The 21,397-nt window shown below is 47.7% G+C and overlaps 1 protein-coding gene across 7 annotated transcripts in view; it reads left to right on the top strand.

Moving 5' to 3' along the window:
• Positions 1 to 16,162: 16,162 nt before the first annotated feature.
• Tcof1 (Treacher Collins-Franceschetti syndrome 1) overlaps positions 16,163 to 21,397 on the top strand; it is a 36,241-nt gene continuing 31,006 nt past the window's right edge. For 6 of the 7 annotated variants that reach the window (XM_013512277.1, XM_013512274.1, XM_013512273.1 and 3 more), the window contains exons 1-2: positions 16,163 to 16,378; positions 18,636 to 18,691. In XM_013512277.1, coding sequence (XP_013367731.1) covers positions 16,271 to 16,378; positions 18,636 to 18,691 — 164 coding nt within the window. In that variant the 5' untranslated portion in view covers positions 16,163 to 16,270. The remainder of the gene's footprint in view (positions 16,379 to 18,635; positions 18,692 to 21,397) is intronic. The other variant, XM_005380575.2, reaches the window with a different exon arrangement.

The following is a 21,397-nucleotide window of genomic DNA, read 5'->3' as shown; positions in this document are numbered from 1 at the left end:
AGAGAGACTCACTGTGTGGAGCATGTCTGTGTTCGTGTCAGCAGAGAGAGGGTGGCGGGGATCTAGCATCAAGCCCTAAGATCTGGCTGGGGAGAAGAGGGGCTGGAGTGTGGGGAAGCCGGCTAGAGATGGAAAAGAGGGAGGGAAAGATGATTAACTCTGTCTTGATATAGCTTTGGATTGTTTAACTTGTTATTTCAGTAACAATTTGTATGTCTTTAAAAACTCCTGTGAGATTGAAGGAAAAAGAAATAGAGAAACTGTCATCCCATGAAAGGGAAGGAAATCGTGGGAAATCTACTGGCCACAGTGATGTGGGGCAGGAATACTCTGTTGTGACAGTGGGTGAAGAGGGCCATCTTTGAGCTGTGGAGACACAGGCAGCCCTCTCAGGTGGGCCTCTCTCTTGAGAATCCAGTGCTAGGAGAGCTTTCTCCAGCAGTTCCACTTAACAGAAGGGGATGCTGAGGACAAGAGAAGGCAACAGACTGGCCTAAGGTCACAGAGCAGAGCCAGGCCAAAAAGGTAGGCTGCTGACTCCTGGCCCAGTCGCCTCTCCTCGGTATCAAACTACCTCCCACCTCTGCTAGCGTCAGGCCTGCTGGGAGGAAGAGGGTAGTGTGCCCCACCTGCTGAGCTTTCTTCCACCCTTCATTTCCTGAGTGCCCTGACAGTGCCCTGCCTGGGCATCTGAGGTGACTGAGAAGCACTGCTTGCCCTAAGGCACCCACACTTGAGTGGTCTGGAAGCTTATGCTTCTACCACCAACAAAAGCATCTTTTCCTGCCTGGTAGAGAAATTCTCTGAGGCTCATGTTTTTTAATGTAGTGGTTTGCTTGCTGCTGCATTAATTGTCGCGATGCTGTATTTTATCAGTTTAATGTTTTAATTTTGTACTTGGGCCCTGAGGCAGTTCAGTGAAGGGTATGATTTGGAAAATCAAGGAAATAAAGAAATTGTCCACAGAAGAGGCAACTTCCCAGGAGCTGAGGACAAGGCATAAATGCCAGCAATGAATTGTATTAGGAGCAAAACAAAAACAAACAACCTGTTGCCAGACAGAAGGTATTAGACCATCCTAGCTTGGGTTTGTCTTTCTGTTCTACTTTAATACCAGTTCTCTGTGTCTTCCAAGGTCAGCCAAGGATGCATACTCAGTTCCTCCTCTATCGCCTCCTAGAAATCTTCCACACTCCTGCCCCAGGCCTGTGCTCATGCTGAGCACCAGCTGCCTCTGCCCCATCCTCCTCTGAGGAGTGTCCATACCCATGCATTTGCCCATAGTGATTAAGAACCTACTGTGTGCAGAGACTGTGGTAGGGGCTATAGATGTCTCAGCCAACAGGATAGCCAGGAAACTGCTGCCCAGGAGTTTGAATGCCCTGAGAAGGTAAAAATTGGCTCTTGGAGGGGAGGAGCAGTGACGACAATCTCTGGTCTAGCTAGGGTTCATAAACTCTCTACACATCAAGCCACACATGCACTGAGGTGCTGCTCACCTCTCTGATCCCAGCACCAAGGTGGCTCCCCCCATCTCCCTGAAAACAGACTCACTTGCCTTTACTTCACTCCCTACTTAGCATACCCAGCCGGAGATTGGACATCTCTTCTGCCAAATCTTTAGGCAAAACCTTAGACCTGGATAAATCCCCCTAAGTACTTTCCCCCTGCCTGAACCTGGCAGGTGAGGCTTGACAGCCAAAGTCACTCTGCAAGGCAGGACAGGACACACGTACATCAAAGACCACCAAGCCCCATTGGGTTGTCCAGACCATTGGCAGCTGTAGTTTTTGTGGGCAACTTACTTCTTGACTCTAAATGATCATTCTTCTCCTTCCTTCCAGCTCCTCACCACCTCTTCCCCACTCTCAGCAGACCTTGCCTCCCACTTGGCAGAAAAAATAGCAGCTCAAGATGAGATCTCCCTTAACATCCCACTACAAACCTACATCTACATCTGCACCCATTCTTTCTTTGTTCCCGCTTTTGGTTTTTAGAGAAATCGTCTCTCCTCCTCTCCAAGACCAACCCCTCCACCCACATGCCTGATCCCAGCCCCTTGCACAGGCTCACAAACTCGCTCACTGATCATCTCTTCTGTTTCCTTACACCCTGGATTAATCTCTCTGCCATTCGTTTTCAAAGGATCTGAGGTCTCTTCCTCCTTAAAACACACCTCCCCCCCAACACACACATTGGCCTGTCAATCATCTCCCTCCTCCCCTTTGCTCAAAGCTCAGAAGACCCAGCCTCTCTCATCCCTCCTGTGCTCCTCAGACCACTGCCATCTGCCCCTCCCACCACTGCGTACAAGCAGCACTACAGAAGGCCCCAACAACCCCCTGCCCACACTTAAATCACAGCACACAGTTCCATCCACACCACCCCATGGCCTCCCAGAGCAGCACCCCTGCTGACTCTCCCACCCATCTGACACGCCTCCCATACCCCCCAACCCCATCCACTGGGCTTGGCTCTGAACTCCCAGAATGCCTCTCCTCAGCCTCACAGGCTTGTCCTTCTTTACACAGCCCTACCCTGGGGTTGTGCCTCGAAGCTCTGTTCTGGGCCCCTTTCTCTTCTCTTCTCCCCAGCTGAGCTCGACTTGATACACAGCTTTACACGAATACTCACAACTTCCAATCTTCTTCTCCAGCCTGATCTCCATGCTGTGTCCAAGGACTCACTCAATGTCTGCCTTCAGTGTCTGTGGGCACTTCAAGCTCAGGCCATCTGAAATAGAACTCCACTTACCTCCCCTCAGTGTTCCCACCCAGAGAAAGGTTCTGCCTGCCTTTCAATCCAGAGCTCCCAGATGCCTCCGGACCCTACCTCTCCATTTCCCGCCCACTCCAACATCTCTCCAGCAACTTTACGTCCTCACTGACTCCGCACTTCTCCCATCCACTGCCACCAACACCGCGCTGACTGTCCTCTGCTGGGGTGCCACCTGCACGCCTGACCCTGGCTGTTCTTCCCACATCCACTCCCTCCCTCCCACTTCACTCTTCCGGCCACTCACAGGCCTCTTGGGCTTCCAGGCATGCTCAGGCTGAAGGAAAAGGGCCCTAATGTGGCTGCTGCTCCATACAGAATCCTCCTGCTGCACTCTCTCACTGCCTGTAATCTCAGAACTCAGGAGGCTGAAGCAGGAGGATCGTTGTGAGTTCAAGACCAGCCTAGACTACAAAGTGAGCTCAAGGCCTACCTGAACTGCCTAGTGAGACCCTGTCTCAAAAAGCCAAAAAAAAAAAAGAAAAGAAAAGAAAAGAAAGACATGCATACAGAGCACTACTGTTGGGAGCTCTTCTAAGCATTTCTGCTTAGAACTCATTTCTGCTTAGAACTCATTTAGCCTTCACGACAAACCTAGGAGGTCAAAATTATAATTAGCTCTAGTTTACAGACAAAGAAACTGAAGCACAAAGTTCTGTAACTTGCCCAAGGTCACTTAGCAACAGGCATGGGCTGGGGTTTAACCTCAGTGGTGAGGTCCTTGCCCAGCATGCATTAGACCCTGGGTTTGATCCCCAACACCACCAATTTTTTTTTAAATTTCAAAAAGGGTATGGTAGCACATGTGTGTGAACCCAGCATTCCAGAGGCTGAGGCAGGAGGAGCATAGAGAGTTTGAGGCTGGCCTGGAATACATAGTGATTTCAATGCCAACTTTAACTACATAACAAGACCCTGTCTCAAAATTAATTAGTTAATTATTTTTTTAAAAAGAGGCAAAGCCAGAATTTAAGCTAGGCATGTGACCCCAGTGTAGCTTTCAAACACTATACTATTCCATAAGAAAATACTATCCTTTTCCTTCCTGCACTTACCCCTGTGTGATAATCAAATGGATTATCAAATTGGATTGTCAAATTGACTGGCTTGGGAGCCATGCAGGGGATTAATAAAGCACACTTCTCAGTGTGTTCGGGTGGGTCAGGGAGGTGTGACTTTGGAGTCTATATCTATGTCTATGTGGGGCCAATGTGGGGACTTACCTGGTCTCATGGTACGTGAGAGGGTCCTTTGCCCCTTCCCTCTGGCACTGTTTCTCTGCTCTGCTGCCCACCATCCATGAACTAAGCAGTTCTGCTCTGCCACACCCTTCTGAGGCAGAAAGGCAACGCTGATTGAGGGAGTAAGAGTGAGCAGATTCTAGGACCTACACCAAGTAATTCCCAAGGCCCCATACATTGGGTTCTCACTGGTTCCCATGATGTGGGGAAGAAATTAAGAGATGGGATGTCACTGAAAGCATGCTACTGATATAGGGGAAAGAAACTCCCAACCTGCTAGATGTCTGGTAGGAGTTTTTGTTCTCTAAAATTGAAGAATGAATTTTAGAAACAATGGAGGTTAAGAGCAGAATATATTTATTGGGGGAAAGAAAGCTTCTGTCTGAGAGAGAGACACAGAAGAGGTCCTAAATGGGTTGCCAAGGACCCTGCCTTTCCTAGGGATTTTATAGAGCAAATCCATGAGGTGAGGTGCATCCAAGGTGGGGAAAAATGGGAAATCGCAAGGTGGGTGTGAGGTGGGTCAACCAATAAGATTACAAGTATAATTGCTCATGTAAAACTGATTAAATTGGGATCAAATGGGGAAGTGAATCATGCAGCAAGCAGGCATGAATACAGAACAGGAGCTTTTCCTGTAGCGGGTTGAGTTAGTAGCTCTTCCTGGCTTTTTCAAGGTGATGATACCTCTTTAGAATATCAGTCCCTGATGTTTATCCTTAGGAAGTATGTGGGTGCATCTGTTTTATCTTTCATCTACAGGTCTGGCCCATAGCAGAGGCACCTGTCTCCCCCACGGTTGCAAGGCATCTTGCCTTCTGCATTGGCTCCTTCGAGACCCTGGCCTATCTGACTGCCTATGATATTTCTATCTAACTTTAGCTACCTATAACACTACCAGTTGCCTTCCTCTCAAGGGTAGCCTGCCCTGTGTCCACTAGGGTGTACTATTATTTCAGTTCATAATTTTTCCTCTATTTTGCTCAATCCAAACTCTGCAGAGTAAGTTTCTCCTGTATCCTTCATTTTGCATTTTTTTAAATAAACTCTGTCACTGTTTTTGCTTGTTTCACTCAGTTCTTTGAGACAGAAAGAACCTGGAAACCAAGATGCCAGCACCTTAAAATCCAGTAACATTTATTTGGTTTAGCCAGCCAGGAGACTCATGTACCATGAGACCAGGTAAGTCCCCACATTGGCCCCACATAGACATTTTGTTTCTCTCTAAATGTCATGAGGATATTTTTTCTTTTTTCCTTCCCTCTCTCCCCTAAGCTGGGACTCTGTGAGGCTTTTTCTCATGGCACCAGGAAGAGTTTCCTATTCCTGCTTGGGGGAACAGAATATATGGCCTTTGTGGGTTTTCTCCAGCCACAATAGACCAAAGTCTATCTCCCCTTTTCTTTTTCTCGCTTGCAGCATTCCTGAGGTATGAGTTAAGCAGATAGAGAGCTTGTGGCCCTGTGTGTGCCACCTAAAGCTTGGGATACCTTGTTGTCTGTGCATTTGCTTGCTGTATTTTGCCACCTTTTTAGAAATTAGCCTGATCTCCACTTACCCCAGGTTGTAAGTGGTTTTCTTTCTCGATTTGCTGTTTTGGTCCAGAGTGCCATCATGTGACCTTGTCACATGGTCGGCTGCCATCTTGTCACACAGCTGGATGACATCTTTCATCAATCCTCACCATCTTCCCCCCCTTTTTTTTAAACAATGGGCCTTATGAAACCTTACCCTTGGCATGGGGATTTAGCTCAGCGGCAAGACTGCCTGCCTGGCAAGCTCAAGGTCGTGAGTTTGATTCCTGGTACTGAAAAAAAAAAAGAAACCTTCCTTTTTAGATACGAACTAAGCCTCTGATCTTAGAAAACATGTGGACTTTTGGAGAACAAGAGGGAAGAACCTCTTTTTTAAAAAAATTATTTTAACTGGCACAGTGTCTCCCCAAACAGGAAAGAGAAATTTGTCCACTTTAAAAAATCCCACAGCTTTCGCCAGAGGAAGCAACAGGAGGAGCAGGGGTCGTGGCGCCAAGCAGCCTGCTGGGAAGGCCTGATCCCGATGGGCAGTGCAACCATCTGATAGCGCGGACTGTGCGTGTGTACAAGGCCTCCTCTCGTCCCCTCCCTGTCACCTTAGCTCAGGTGGCCTGTTCCTGGGCATTGCGTGCACAGAGCAGCCAGGTTGGGAGTGCAGTCGCCATTGCTGATGCATGCAGCCGCAGAGGCCTGAGGAAAGGACTAACAAGCTGAAGCTGCCCACACGCGTGCAGTGGGTAGCCTGAGACCACTGACAGCCAGGCCACCTCTAGCTGACTCAGCTCCCTCTGGGTCCAAGAGCCTGCCTGGAGCTATTGCTTCCTGACTATATCCCTTGTTTAAATGCAGGTAATTTAAAAACATATGCCTGACAGCCTGAGCAGAACAAATGAATAGCATTTAAAACTTAACTAAAGTGACTATAATTACACAAAAGCAGAGAAGTCCCTGTTCCTAGTGCCTAAACAAAGTACCAGTCTTTTTACTATCACAGTAAATGCAAGAGATATTTTTTTCCATATTGCTCCCCTCTGCTTAAGTGAAGAAACTTGAGTGGCTCAACTAGGTTACTAAGGGAACTTCATGGAGGGACAGGGTCTGCTTTTATCTCATGGAAGTCAAAGGACTAGGTAAGCCCAGCAGATGGCTCAACCCCCTTCTCCCTAATGAGTTAATGGCCCCAATATGGAGACAAAAAAGCCCTCAGTGGGGCTTTTCTCTATGCTTCTGTGAATGATGCCAGCACCACTCTAAGTTTCAAAGAGAGACATCTGTCTAGTTGGTGTCGGAGTCTCACAAGGAATGCTTTGTGTGCCCTTCTGCATGGGCACCACCTTAACAATCCCTGGGCCGGGAATATATAGCTCAGTGGCACAAGCACCTTTGTGTCAAGCACAAAGTTCTGAGTTTGATTCCTGATACAAAAAAAAAAAAAAAAAAAAAGAATCCAACACCAGTCATCATCTCCCTCTCTTTAGACCCCAAGACAAGACAATGCGAAACTTCTTGGACCATGCCATATAGATTTCACTAACCTCTCCACTGGGCTGTATCCTTGCTAAATGGGAGAAGTTTGATCCTGACCATTCAAAACAGGAACAGCTTATCTACTATCACAGTATGGTTTGGATTTAGCATGAACTGGGAAATGGTGAGAGATGAGTATAGGATGGTACTTTCAACTATTAGACAGTTCTTCAGTTATAGCATTTCTGCTTAAAATGTAAAAGGTGGAATGAAATGCCCTATGTTCATGCTTTTGTGACTTTTTGCCAAAGGGTGTGCTCAGGAACTATGATATTTAGAGGGGCCCCAAGAAAGAGGATAACCCTCTCCTGGAACCTCCGCCTGTTTCTCAGGGGGGATGTAGGTCTCTCTGATCTACTTGATGATACTAGAAGTCTCTTCCACCTCTTCCTTATGGTTCCCAAGTCAATAAATCAAGCCCCTTTTTCAGATGCAGATGTCCATCAGTGGAAAGAGTGAGTGGATCCACTGTCAGAGGACCCTAGTAAGTTTGCAGGTGGATTTCAAACTTTAATCATTGCTTTTGATTTATCATGGTGAGATGTTCAGTTCAACTTGGCGACTTGCAGTACCCCAGATGAAAGACAAAGAATCCTGTAAGAGACTAGAAACTATGCAGATGAGCAATGTACTTTAAACAGGAAAGAAAACCACGTTGGTGTGGCTATTCTTCCATCAATAGTACCAAACTGGGACTATAATACCAGTCATGAACTAAAAATAATGTCTGATATGCTAACTGCTCTTACCATGGGGCTAAAAAGATCCATTAAGAAGTCTGTTAATTATGACAGAGTGGAGTCACACAGGGTACAGAGGAAAATCCAGCTGCCTTCTGTTACCAATTGGCAGAAGTCTTTCAAAAATGTACTAATATAGATCCACCTTCCAGGGAGGGAGAAACTTTAGTAGGACATAATTCTATCTGTCAGTCAGCTCCAGATATTTGGCATAAGCTACAAAAACTTCAGATGGACCTACAAACACCCTTGGCCCAGTTGCTAGACATGGCCTTTTCCATGTTCAACAATCAGGACCCAGAGGAGGGACAAAAGAAAGAGGCTAAAATTATAGTTGATGCATTTGGCAATACTTTAAACACACCCACGTTATCAAAAGGAAAACCCAGGAGCAGCAAGGGAAAGAGCTCCTGTTTTCAAGTGCAAGTCAGTCACTGGGCGTAAGACTGTACCAAGCCTCTGCCTGGGCCCTGCTCCAAATGTGAGGTGGCTATTGTGCCTGACTTGTGGCATTGGATATTCAAGTATCCCCACTTTCAGAGCATGGTTATATCAGCCAAAACTCATTTCCTACTCTGATAACTGATGAGGTACAGGGAACCTGCAAGGCTCCTGTCCGCAGACATCACCATGTCCTCTGAGGAAAGCTGGGTAGTCTTAGACATCATCGGTGAGCCAATCCAGCTGCTTCTCCGCACAGGGACAGCTCATTCTGTTTTGATTTCCTTCCCTAGAAAACTCTCCCCTAGGTCTATAGTCATAGTTGGGGGTCAAGGAATCCACTAATCAGAGATTCTTTACTCCTTTGATGTGTCACTTTGAAGGTCAGATGTTTAATAATGAGTTTCTGATTGTCCCACAGCATCCAATCCCTTTGCAGGGAAGAGATTCACTACTAGCAGCAGTGGGAGAAATTCCCAAATTCTGGGTAAGCCCAAAATGGATTTTATTTGTTGGCATACTTTTCAAAAAGATGGAATGGCTACTGGATGACTACCCTGCCTGAGAGCCATAGCAGCTACAACTACATCAAAAGAGGAAGCTGCAAAGTTAACTTTAAGACAAAGACTAGAATTCCTAACTCTCCTTAAGGTCAGAGCTATCCTGGAGACAAAAGGTTAATTGTGGTTAACACGGGAACAGCTTACCAAGTACCAGGGCATGCTCGTAGACACCCCTGAGGTTATTATAAAAACTTGCACTACTCTTAATCCATCTCTCTGATGTGTACAGACCCAGAAGTTAGCCATTCTTGTGAACATGTGATCTCCCAGACTTATACAAGCAGGCAGGACATCAGTGACCCGCCCCTCTAAGACTCTGAGGAGGTGTGGTTCACTGATAGAAGTAGCTTTGTCTAAGAAGCATATCAGTTTTCAGTTTACACCAGGTCACTGAAGCTAAACTTCTTCCCCTGGGAACCTCTGCTAAAAAGGCAAAGCTAATAGCTCTTACTCAGGGATCAATATTAGGGAAAGGCAAAATGTTAACTGTCTATATGGACTCCAAATATACCTTTCTGGTGCTACATGCCAATGCAACAATCTGGAAAAAAAACAGGCTTACTGACTAATAAACAATCATCTATAAAGCATAAGCAAGAAATTCTACAACTCCTAGAGGCAGTTCATCTCCCTAAGCAGGTCTTAGTCATGCACCAATGGGACACCAAAGGGACATGTGTGAAGTCTCCTTGGGAAATCGAAAGGCTGACAGAAGGCAAGAAGGGCAGTCCTACAGCCCCTCAAGACCCTAGCCTTATTCCCAGTTCCTGAGGAACCATTCTGGACCTTCTTCAAGGGTCATAGTGACAAATTATAAAAATCCTATGTGAGAAATGGTCCTCAATCTTATGGAAAGTTAAAAGAGCCAACCAGACCCTAAGGCGAGCTCCGGCAAAACTGTGCCAAGAGATGTCTGAGTCTTGGCTCCAGTTGCTATCTTTGTCACACTCACTGCAGTACAAGTGGCAGGGATAGATAACTGGCTTCATCTTTCTAGAACAAAACTAGTTTCAAGTGAACTGTCTGAAGAACAAGACTACTTAAAAGGAATAGTTACTCCTATGAGCCTCTGGAAGACTTAAAATTTCTCTGCAAAAAGCAAGACTCTGGTGCTGCTAAAAATAAGCAAACAGGATCTTGCTAAAGCCATGGCTCTCAGACTTTTGATAACCTATATGACATTTTTCTCTGACATGCATTCTTCTCTACAGGAAGTTTAGAAATCTGACCTGCCCTTTATATTTGAGGTAATAGTAAAGTTGCTTTCTCCTATCAAACAGGCAGCTCCATGATCACTAACTCCTTTCTCGCTGTCTTTTGACAGGTTTTTATTTCTTCAACTCACCACTGAGCCACAGCATCCCAAGATGGTTGGAAAGCTCATGATCCCCCACAGGGAAGGTCTGCAGCCCCTTCCAGCCAGGAGCAGTTATAGAAAACAGAGACCTCCACTCCCTCAGCAGCCCATAAAGAATTATGAAGATTTATGTTCTCAGGGGAATGAGGCAGGAAGCAGAGTATGGCAGAGCTGGTTGGGAGAGTGAGAGTGACCAGATTCCAGGACATGCACTCAACAATGCCCAAGCCCCACATTTGGAGTTCTCAAATGTTCCTACGGTGTATGAAAGAAATAAAGAAGCTGGGTATGGTGGTACCTGTAATCCCAGCACTCGGGAGGCTGAGGTAGGAGGATCATTGTGAGTTTGAGACCCGCCTGCACTACAAAGTAAGCTTAAGGCCAGCCCTAACTTCATAGCAAGACCCAGTCTCAAAAGAAGACAAAAAAGACAAAAAAAGAAAGAAAGAAAGAAAGAAAGAAAGAAAGAAAGAAAGAAAGAAAGAGAGAGAGAGAGAGAGAGAGAGAGAGAGAGAGAAAGAAAGAAAGAAAGAAAGAAAGAAAGAAAGAAAGAAAGAAAGAAAGAAAGAGAGAAAGAAAGAGAGAGAAGAAAGAGATAGGCTGCCATTGAAAGTGCACTACCGTAGCTTTCTTCTCTAGGGTAGCCTGCCCCTGCTCCCCAGGGGGTACTTTCATTTTGGTTTTTAATTTTTCTTCTTTTTCTCTGCCCAAGCTCTGCACAGCCAGTTTCTCCCTTACCCTTCACTTTTAATTTTTCTAATAAACTTTTCTAATAAACCCTTTTGCTTGTTTTGCTCAATTCTTTGTTTGAGATGGAAAGAACCTGGAAACCAAGATGCCGGCACCCCAAAACCTGATAACACTTCTATCACGAATTTCCTGCCTCACTGTCAGCAAATCAGGAGCTGAATCTTTTGACTTTGTGAGACAAATAAACCTCTCCTCCTTGAAGTTACAGTTGTCGGGTATTTTGTCCCAGCAACAGGAAAGTGACTAATATTGCCTTGTAACAGTGTATTATACTTTTAGCATGTGTCTCCTCATTATACTGTAAGCTCTGTAGGAGTAGAAATTATTTTGACCCCAATAGTATCTGTTCAATAAACATCTGCTCAATGACTGAATGCGTGTACTAGATTCAATCAGTTATCTGGTCCTGTTTATGTTTATTCGTACAGTAGGTACCCCTAGTGTTATGGCTTATGTCTAGATGTCCCCCCAAAGACTCCTATGGTCACAGGTGAGACTTTTTCAGGGGTGGTTGTATCTAGAGTATGTGATGCTATGAGGGGCTGGGGATTTAGCTCAGCGGCACAGCGCCTGCCTGGTAAGTGCAAGGTCGTGAGTTTGATACCCCGTACTGGAAAAAAAAAAATGTGATGCTATGAGCAAATTGATTCATGGTGCAACACTAAGATCAAGGACACTATGATTAAGGGTTTGAGCACTACCTGCCCTAAGATATAAAGGGTAGAAAGAGCTGTGGTCATCCCCCGTTGCTTTGCCACCTCCTGCCTATCATAAGCTGTTTTTCTTCTGTGATGCCTGTCTTCCATGTCACCCTGCCTTGGAACCAGCCAATTATGGATGAGAACCTCTACAAATCATGAACTAAATAAACCATTCCTCCCTTAACTTGTGGGTGTCTTGTCTCAGCAATGAGAAAAGTTAACTAAACCAGAATTTGGTACCAGAGATATGGAGTCATTGCTATGACTAAACCTGATCGTGTGGTTTAGGAGCCCTTGGAACTGGCTTATGGGAAGAGTTAGGAAAGGTTCAGAGATGCTGGCAGAAAAAATACAACTGGAACAACTAAGGCTATTCTGTATGGGAGATGCTGGTTAGGGCTCAGAAGACCAGAAGGTTGACAGAAATTCTGCTAGTTAAGACCAAGCTTGGAAGGTTTTTGCTGGGAAGAAGGACAGCATTGGCTTGTGGGATCCAGATGATGTGTATTATGCCTTGGTAGAAAGTTTGTCTGCATTTTTCGCTCTTCTTCCTCCTCCTCCTCTTCCTCCTCTTCTTCCTCCTCGTCCTCCTCTTCCTCTTCTTCTTCTTCCTCCCCCTCCCCTGCTAAGCCTGGCCCTCAGGCCTTACCCAAACCCGCAAGCCCCAAGAAGCTAGCCCTTGGGGAGTGGAAGTCCCACAGTCCCAAAAAACCAATAGACCCCTTACAAGACTCCCGGTCCCTGAGCTACTCACCTGTGGAGCATCAGCGTCCCTTACCACAGGATGAGCAGAGCAGCAGTGAGTGGGTTTCCTGAAGGGGCCAACGTAGGACAGCCACTCTCCAGGCCACAAGTGCAGAAGAGAGACACCTAGCCCTCAGCCCATGCGACACCGCTCATCCAGGTCTCCATAAATATTTCAGGGAATTCTACAGTGGCCCATCTCTGGAGCCACAGGAAGTGCCTCTCTCTTCCCCAACAGAGTCGTGGGAGGGGTCTTTGTCTGCCCTGCCAAATCCTGTCAGCATCTTGGGGGGAGGATTATCTTTTCTCTTTGTTCCTGTGAAATGTTAATCTCTGTGAGTTTTTCCTGGTTCATGTGTTTTGGGGGGTTGGGGGTGGGAGGGAATGTGGATAGGAGCTCAGGGAGGGGAGGATGCAGTTCAGGATACCTCAGCCTGAAATCAGAAAGGTCTTGGGAGTTTGGGGCCCCCTTAGATCCTAAGGGTCATCGTTTGGTGCTTGAAATTGTATGAGGTGTTCTTGGAAGGAGCAGTTTGATTTATTTAGTTGGCCCCTGACTGCCCCATGAAGTTGTGAACCCTCCTCCAACTTTTCTTCACGTTTCTTAAAAGGCATTTTGGTTTTTTAAAATCTGTACAGCAGGGGCTGGGGATTTAGCTCAGTGGCACAGCGCCTGCCTGGCAAGTGCAGAGTCATGAGTTTGATTTCCGGTACCGGAAAAAAATCCAAAAAAAAAAAAATCTGTACAGCAAGAGGAACTTTTTCTGTCAAATAAAAATGAGCAATGCAAAAAAAAAAAAGTTTGTCTGTATTTTTCATATGTCCAGACTTTGCCTGAGACTGAGATTAAGGGAAGCAAACTAATTCACGTGGCAGAAGAAATTTCAAGGCAGTCTAATGTTGAGGTGGCAGCATGGCTACTGTTGGGAGCTTTTAGCCAGATTTATGTTGTGACTCAAGAGCAAAGAGCCCAGCAGAATGATTCAAAACACTGTGAATTTGGCCAGAAAGGAAGCGCCAGTAAAACTGTGACTTGAAAAGATGGAAGAGAGGAGAAATTGGTCACTGAAGAGACTAACAATAACAAACCGAGTATTCCAGAAGACAACAGAGAAGATGGCCTGAAGACATCACAAGAAGCAACAAGAAGCCAGGCGTGGTGGCACATGCCTGTAATCCCAGCACTTGGGAGGCTGAGGCAGGAGGATCATTGAGAGTTCGAGACCAGCCTGGGCAACAAAGTGAGTTCAAGGCCAGCTTGAACTGCATAGCAAGACCCTGTCTCAAAAAGACAAAAAAAAAAAAAAAAAAAAAAAAAAAAAAAAAAAAAAGCAGCAACAAGACTCCTGCCTTGGCAGCCTCAGAGTTACAAAGGTGAAAGATTTTGCTTTGAAAAGAGAGCCCCAGCTAGGCACGTTGGTGCATGCCTGTAATCCCAGCTCTCAGAAGGCCAGGACAGGAGGATCACTGTGAGTTCAAAGACAGCCTAGGCCACATAGCAAATTCAAAGCCAGTCTGAACTACATATGGGTCCCTGGCTCAAAAAAAAGAGACAGAGAGAAGGAGAAGAGAGCTCCAGAGCATCATGTTTCAGAATGGCAATTGCCTAGGGAAGTTCTTCCTTGGGATTTGGTTCATAGGCACTCAACCCCTACAGCCAAAGAAAGAAGCGGAGGAGCTACAATTACATTGAAGTGCCACAGGGGCAGAGTCACCCAAGCACTTCGGAGTTCACATCTTGCTACAGATTGCCTCAGATTCTAGGCACAGAACTATAGGACTTAATGTTTGCCCTGCTGAATTTTGGGCTTGCTTTGGTCCTGTTCCTTTGTATCCCCTATTTGTATCTTTTGGAATGGAAATGTCTGTCTTGTGTCACTGAATGTTGGAAGTGTTTAACTTTCTTTTCATTTGTACAGGGACTCACAGTAAGAGTTTACCTTACATCTCAGAGGAGACTTTAGACTTGGAGTTTCCAGCAATGCTGAAACTCTATAAGATGGACTAAATGCCTTTTGCATAAAAGGATGTTCATGAGTCTTTAGGGGGCCAGGAGTGGAATGTTATGGCTTGTGTATAGATGTCCCTCCAAAGCCTCATGTGGTCATAGGTGGGGGCTTTTTCAGTGATGCCTGGATCTAGCATGTGTGATGCTGGAACTGATTCATTGTGCAATGCTAGGATTGAGGGCATTAGGATTAAGGGTGTGAGTACTACCTGCCCTGGAATGAGGTGTAGTTGTCCCTTGTTGCTTTACATCCTCCACCAACATGAACTGTTTCTCATCTGTAATGCCTATCTGCCATGCCACCCTACCCTGGACCCACCTGATTATGGAATGAAACCTCTACAATCTGTGAGCTAAATAAATCTTTCCTCCCTTAACTTGTGGGTGTTAGGTATTTTGCCTCAGCAACAAGAAAAGTAACTAAGACACCTAACCCTGGAAGGTCAGGGTTTGTGTTTGTCTGGGTTTTGAATTTGAGTGGGAAATGTTATGTGTTGTATATACCCAATACAGCTAAAGCAAAGGCTGGAGGATTCAAACTATCATCAGATTCTCCCTAGGTCCATGACGTTTAAAGCAGCTGCATCTGTATTCCCCAGCTAGCTCATCCTTTGCCTGCCAACTGCCCCCCTCCCAGCAACTACAACAGTCTCTCAACCAATTTTGTTCTCCACAGATTCATCTCTGGGTTTTGGTCATGGCAATCTTTAAAAGCACAAATCCAGGTCACCCTCCTGTCCAAAACCTTGCAAGATCTGTGTAATGCCCTTGGCAGCGTCCAAACTGCTAGGGTGAAGAGAGCATTGTAGTCTGCCTGCTCCTGCATTCTCAGATGTCCTCACTGGGCCCCCTCTTCTTCCCAAACCCATCACCCAGCAGCACAGGGTTGTTTGGGGTTCCCAGATTATATCAGGGTGTTTTCTCCTGTCCTGACTCATGCACCATTCCCTTCCTGTTGTACCAGCCCTGTCCTCTGCATCTAGAAACGCCTACTCAGATGTCTCTTTGGGACTAGGTGCCCCTCCTCCGTGCTCCCATGGGTCCTGCTGTCCCCAAGGACAACACAAAAGACATTGAACTATAGTTGCTTGGTTACCAACTATGTCTCCTGCCCTCTCACTTTGAAGGCAATTTTTTTTTCCCCTAGCCTAGTGGGTGCTGGCCCAAGGTAGGATGTTTAGCAAAGATTTGTTTCGTGTATGAATTAATAAACTAATGACAAAAAAAAAAACTAATGACAACTCATGCCTTGTTCATGAGTTAAAAAAATGTGTGAAATGTGCCAGACATGGTGGCACATGCCTGTAATCCCAGAGCTCAGGAAGATAAGGTAGGATGGCAAATTCGAGCCCAGCCTGGGTAATTTAGGGACTTAGCTAGATCCTGTTTTAAAACAAAAAATTTAAAAAGGTCTAGGTATGTAGCTCAGGGCAAAGGCCCTGGGTTCAATCCCCAGTATCAAAAAAAAAAAAAAAAACCACCAAAATTGTGAAATGAAAACATAAGAAACTGGAAGTTCGGATCCTGCGAGAGATGTAGAGATTAGGGAGTTTAGAGATAAGTAAAGGGGTCGCGCCCACCCTTCAACTGATTAATACGGAAGACAAATTCCTTCAAGCTTTTGATTAGGAGGAAGTCGTCCCTGTAGGGCCGACCCCTAGGGCGGGTCCAAGGTTGGTCCCGCCCCCTAGCCAATGGGAGGGCGTGTTGCCTTCCGAGGCTCCGCCCTGCCAGTTCAGGGCGCGAGACTACACTTCCCGGCGCACCTCGCGGCCGGGGCAAACGAACAGCCGGAAGTGGGGTGCGCGGGGTCTAAGGGCACGAGGGAAGCGACGGGTGGGACCTAGGGCGGGCTTCCAGGTGAGCCGGTGGGCCGGGGGTCGCGGGCATGGCTGAGGCCCGGAAGCGGCGGGAGCTGCTTCCCCTCATCTACCAGCATCTGCTGCACGCGGGCTACGTGCGCGCGGCGCGGGAAGTGAAGGAGCAGAGCGGCCAGGTGAGCGTTCGCGGGCCGCGTGCGGGATCCGGAGAGCGGGGCTTGCGCCCACAGCCCGGAGACCTGACTGGCGCCGCGTCCCGCGGGGCTCCGGGCCGAGGCCCAGGGGTGCGGGAGGGATCCGTAGCCCTTGCCTACCCTCTACTACTTCCAGCCCCCCTCGGCCTCAGTTTCCCCTTCCGTGTAGTGGGCGGGCCGGAACATGTAATCCGACGCTCAGGGCTTTAAAATTCCCGAGCCCCTTATCTCCACCACCTTCCTGGTAGTGGCGGTGCTAAGTTTTCTAAGTCTCCAGCCACGTGGCCCGGCACGGCCCCCTTGGACCGCAGAGGTGGCTGTGGGTGTCGCGGTGAGTAGCGGCTGGTTCCCCCAGGAGCCCCAGGAAGAGGGAGGCCGTAGTTGTTGATCTGGAAGTCAGGCTCTTGGCCGTGCTCGGTACAGATACGACGGCTTTGGGAAATGGAAAGTTCTTTTGCTTTTGGTTTCCCGTTCTTCATTCATTCTGCAACTGTTAGTCAGGTGCCCAGGGTGCTGGTGCTAGAATGGAGAGCGCCGCCCTCAGCCTCCCGGGTCTCACAGCGTGGTAGAGGCTGCACGCTGAAGAATCACAGAAGGGACTGCGCCAAGCGCTGTATTAAGTAGTGAAAATGAGGGGCCTGGGATACTAAAAGAGGGACGGCAGAGTGCCCCTGTCAGGACCGCTTTCCTGGGGAAGTGACAAGGGATTGGAGTCTGAAGGAAGGGGAGGTCTTGCAGGCAGCGGTACAGACCCCTTGGCATTAGGGAGGGCTGCGCATGGGCACCGTGGCCTCCAGAAGGGTCTGCTGTGGCTGAAATGTGAGGTGCAAAGCCCATGATTGCCAGGAGGGTGGTGGCAGAGGCTGGCCTGAGCTCTGGGCAGTTTGGCCTTTGCCAGAGGAGCAGTGGTAACCTCGCTGGGGAGGTGGGTATTGGCCAGACTAGACAGTATCAGTTTGGCTACAGTAAGGCCAAGGATCTCCTGCAGGAACCAAGGGTGACAAACCCTAAGACTCAATCTGTGGTTTTCCCAGCCTTTTGGAACTCAGTTCCCTGCTTACTCCAGTTCTATCGCCTAGCAGGTAAGAGGAGCAAGAGAGTGCCCATCTTCATTAGAGCGCATGCCCAGGCAAAAGTATCTCACCCTTCTGTGCCCTCTGGAGCAAATCGCCTAGCAGGAACAGACAATGACAGATACAAATGGCAGCCCGCAGTACAGTACACTAGTCGATGGTAGGTGCTGGCTGTCACAGGAAGGCAGGCAAGCGGGAGAAGGAATGTCGGAGTCCAGGCCAAAGTGGGGAGTAGGGTGGTCAGGGAAGCCTCACAGACGCGGTGACATTGGGGTAGAGGCCTCAGGAAAGGAGGGAGTAAACTGTGGTTAGCAGAGGAGAGAGCATTCCACATAGCAAGAATGGCAAAGGCCTGTTGCGGGATTGGGGCCTGACACATCCAAGGACAGTGAGCAGATCCTAGCTTACTGTGCTGTCACTGTCAGAGATTGTCTCCTTCAGCCTGATAGCAGCCTGGAATGTGGGTCTTGCTGTTTTCGTGCGAGATCCTGAAGTCTGGAGAAGTAGAGAGATTAGCGCAGCTAATCTGCCTGACTCCGTGTGGGCCTCTTGGCCACCACTCTTCTCAGATTGCTGCCACCCTCTGTTCCTGCCACACTGTTCATAAGGCTCCGTGGAGCACTTGACACACTGGGTTCTTGACATTCACAGAGAGCAGGTCCTCTGGCCTCAGCTCCAAGGGTCTGGTTCTACCTGGTGGCTTCTGCTTTTGCCAAGAAGCTGGTACCCTGTAGGCTTAATCTGTTTCCAGCAGACAAGTGTGCTGTGCTCACACCACCTGGCTGCCTCAAGTGTCTGGGCTCTGGGGAGTGCTTTGGGGAAATGACGGACCAGACCCTTGAAGGCTTTCTGAAAGGTCGGGCTGGGGTGGGAGAAGCCTTGTCTTGGGCTAGGGGGACTGGATAAATAAATGCTAGCTTGGAACATTCCAACTCCAGCCTCTAAAGAAGGTTCCTCTTACCAACATGGTGTATCACAAGGTTTTTACCTGGAATCGCTTGCCTTTCTTGTCCCTGGAGGATTTTGAATGTTGTTGGCAGGGCCATGCAGACATACTTCCTGGAGTAGGAAGATCCTGCACCAGACCACCTGTCAGAGAGAGGTGAGCCCAGGAGGATCTTTACTGTGCAGGGAGCTGATCACAACTCTCTCTTTACTTCTTGCAGAAGAATTTACTGGCTCAGCCTTTCACCCTTTTGGACATCTATACACACTGGCAACAGTAAGTTTGGGGAGGCTAAAGGGTGGGATTGGGATACCCCAAACAGTTAACTTGGAATAAGCTAAGGTTCTAGTCTGGGCTAAGGAGTCTCCCCATAGCCCACCATGGACATTCTTATTGTGCCTCAGGAAGCCAAGTCAGATCAAATGTGTGAGTATCTAGTGGTGGAAGGGGACATTGAGAGCTATGATCTCTTAAGAACAAAAGCTTCAGCCGGGCGTGGTGGCACACGCCTGTAATCCCAGCACTCGAGAGGCTGAGGCAGGAGGATCGTGGCAAGTTTGAGACCAGTCTGGGCTACAAAGTGAGCTCAAGGCCAGCCTGAACTGCATAGCAAGACCCTGTCTCAAAAAGACCAAAAAAAAAAAAAAGAACAGAAACTTCTTGCCAGGCTTGGTAGCACACACCTTTAATCTGAGCACTTGGGAGGCTGAGGCAGGACGATTGCCACAAGTTTGAGCGTGAACTATGTAACCCAGTGGGAGCCACGGAAGGGCAAGGTACGGAGTGAGGTTACTGCACCATGGGAGGGACAGTTGGCCCTGTGGACATCCTCATCAAAGAGGACGATAGCAGTTCCAGGATATTAGTGGTGGAGGAAACCACACCTGCAGGTGGGTTAGAGAGGAAGGATCTAGGTGACTCCCAGATCTGGCTTACACGCCTAAGTAGAAGTGGGTGGGTGCATGGGACTAAAAGGGAACCCAATATGGAGGGAAAGATTCCAAGGACATGTTAACCGTGAAGTGCCTATGAAATATATTTGGTTGGTTTTTGTGGCACTGGGAGATTTAAACCCAGGGCCTTCACATTGAGCTGCATCCCCAACCCCCTTTTTATTTTCTATTGTGAAACGAAGTTTCCCCAGGTTGCTAAATGGCCCAGTCTGGGCTGAACTGTATGATATTCCTCCCTCAACCTCCCAGAGTGCTGCAATTATAGGTGAGCACCACCACACCCAACTGAAACTTGTAAAACTTACAATTTTCCAAGGAAGCAGAACTAATCCAAGGGTGCATCAACAGAGAAATGAATACTGGAGGGGGAGAGATATGTTCACAGCCACTGGGGGAGTGAAGTACCATATAGCACACACCTATAATCCCGGCACTCTGAGAGGCTAAGGCAGGAGGATCACAAATTCAGGTCCTCCCTGGACTACTTTGCATATTAAATTTTCAAAAATCAAATCAGGGGTGGGGATTTAGCTCAGCGGCAAAGATCCTGCCTGGCAAGTGCAAGGTCGTGAGTTTGATTCCCGGTACCAGAGAAAAACCAAAAAAAAAAAAAAAAATCAAATCAAATATAAAAAAAGAATGAAGCTGGGCACGGTGGCACATGCCCATAATCCAAGCACTCTGGAGGCTGACACAGGAGGATCACTGTGAGGTTGAGGCCAGCCTGGCTACCTAGTGCAGCCCTATCTCACAAAGACCAAAAAAATAGAAAAGAATGAAAGAAAGGATGGTTGTGTTCCTCCGCGTCCACTGTCTTGACCATAGCTGCTAGGGAAGTGAAGGATCTGTCCTGGGAAGCATGGTAGTGAGTATTGGTCAATGCAGAGGCACCACTGTATGCATATCTTTGAAGACAAAAGAAAGCAGGGTAAAGGGGGGCTCTATGTCCATACCTGCTTTAGAAAGACAAGTCTTGGGGCTGGGGATTTAGCACAGCAGCACAGTGCCTGCCTGGCAAGCGCAAGGTTGTGAGTTCTATTCCCAGTACCGGAAAAAAAACTAACAAAAAAAAAGACAAGTCTGTGCTTCTGAATACAAATACTTCATCATCTGAGCTACTCAAACTTGAAGTAGGCACCTGGGAATGGTGAGTTGCCTGTTATCAGTAGCGTGTGAGCCGAGACGGGGATGGTGTGGAAGGGACCCAGTTCCTGGGAGAGAGCCAGAGGCACTGAAAACCCTACCAACCTCATTTGTGAGCTGTGTGTTTCTGCTGAGGCGACCCCAGAGCACAAGGCACACTGGTGTATGTCCTTACTATACTTCCTTCCCCAGAAAACCACGTCAGTGAGCTGTGTGCATGCTCTTCTGAGCCACGGGCCCCTTCGTGGGTGGGTACTGAATGGGACAAGCATCATGTACTGAGGCAGCCTCGCTGAGTGCTTGCCACAAATCAGACTCAGTAAGGAGCAGTCTGACCTGAAGCAAGTTTCTTAGCTGGAGCTGTGCTTTCTTATCTTTCTTCTGTAAAAATGAAAACACTGATTATCTCACTGCATTGTAAAGGCTATACGTAGCAGTCTGCATAATAAAGTGCTAGACCCTGCCATTGGGAGCTACTTCCCCATCCCTTGTTTATGGTACACCTACTACAAGCCAGGCACAGTTCTTGACAGAGCAGGAAACAAACCAGAGGAAGAATTCCCTGCTCTTTTGTCTGTATTCGGTTGGGAGGAAAGAGACCCAGCTCATTGATACGTGCAATACATGAAATTGGCTTTTAGCAGATTGCTGACAAGTGGCCTTCCTGGGAAGAAGACACCTGAGCAGCACGTACCAGGCTGTGGCGGAGCGCTCTCCCAGCTGGAGTCGTGGGGCATAGACAGTGACTCACTGTGACAAGAGGGTAGGGTCAAAGGAGGTGATACTTAAAGTCCAGGGGGCTTGACCCTCTGGGTCCTTGTCCTGCCAGTGCCCACATGTACTCCTCACACCTAGGGGTTCCTTTCTCAAGACGTGTGAGTAGTCA

The sequence above is a fragment of the Chinchilla lanigera genome, unplaced genomic scaffold, assembly GCF_000276665.1.
Source record: "Chinchilla lanigera isolate Chin_1 unplaced genomic scaffold, ChiLan1.0 scaffold00014, whole genome shotgun sequence".
In the NCBI taxonomy this organism is placed as follows: domain Eukaryota; kingdom Metazoa; phylum Chordata; class Mammalia; order Rodentia; family Chinchillidae; genus Chinchilla; species Chinchilla lanigera.
Note: the sequence above shows the minus strand (reverse complement) of the source record. Positions and strands in the feature narration are given on the sequence as shown.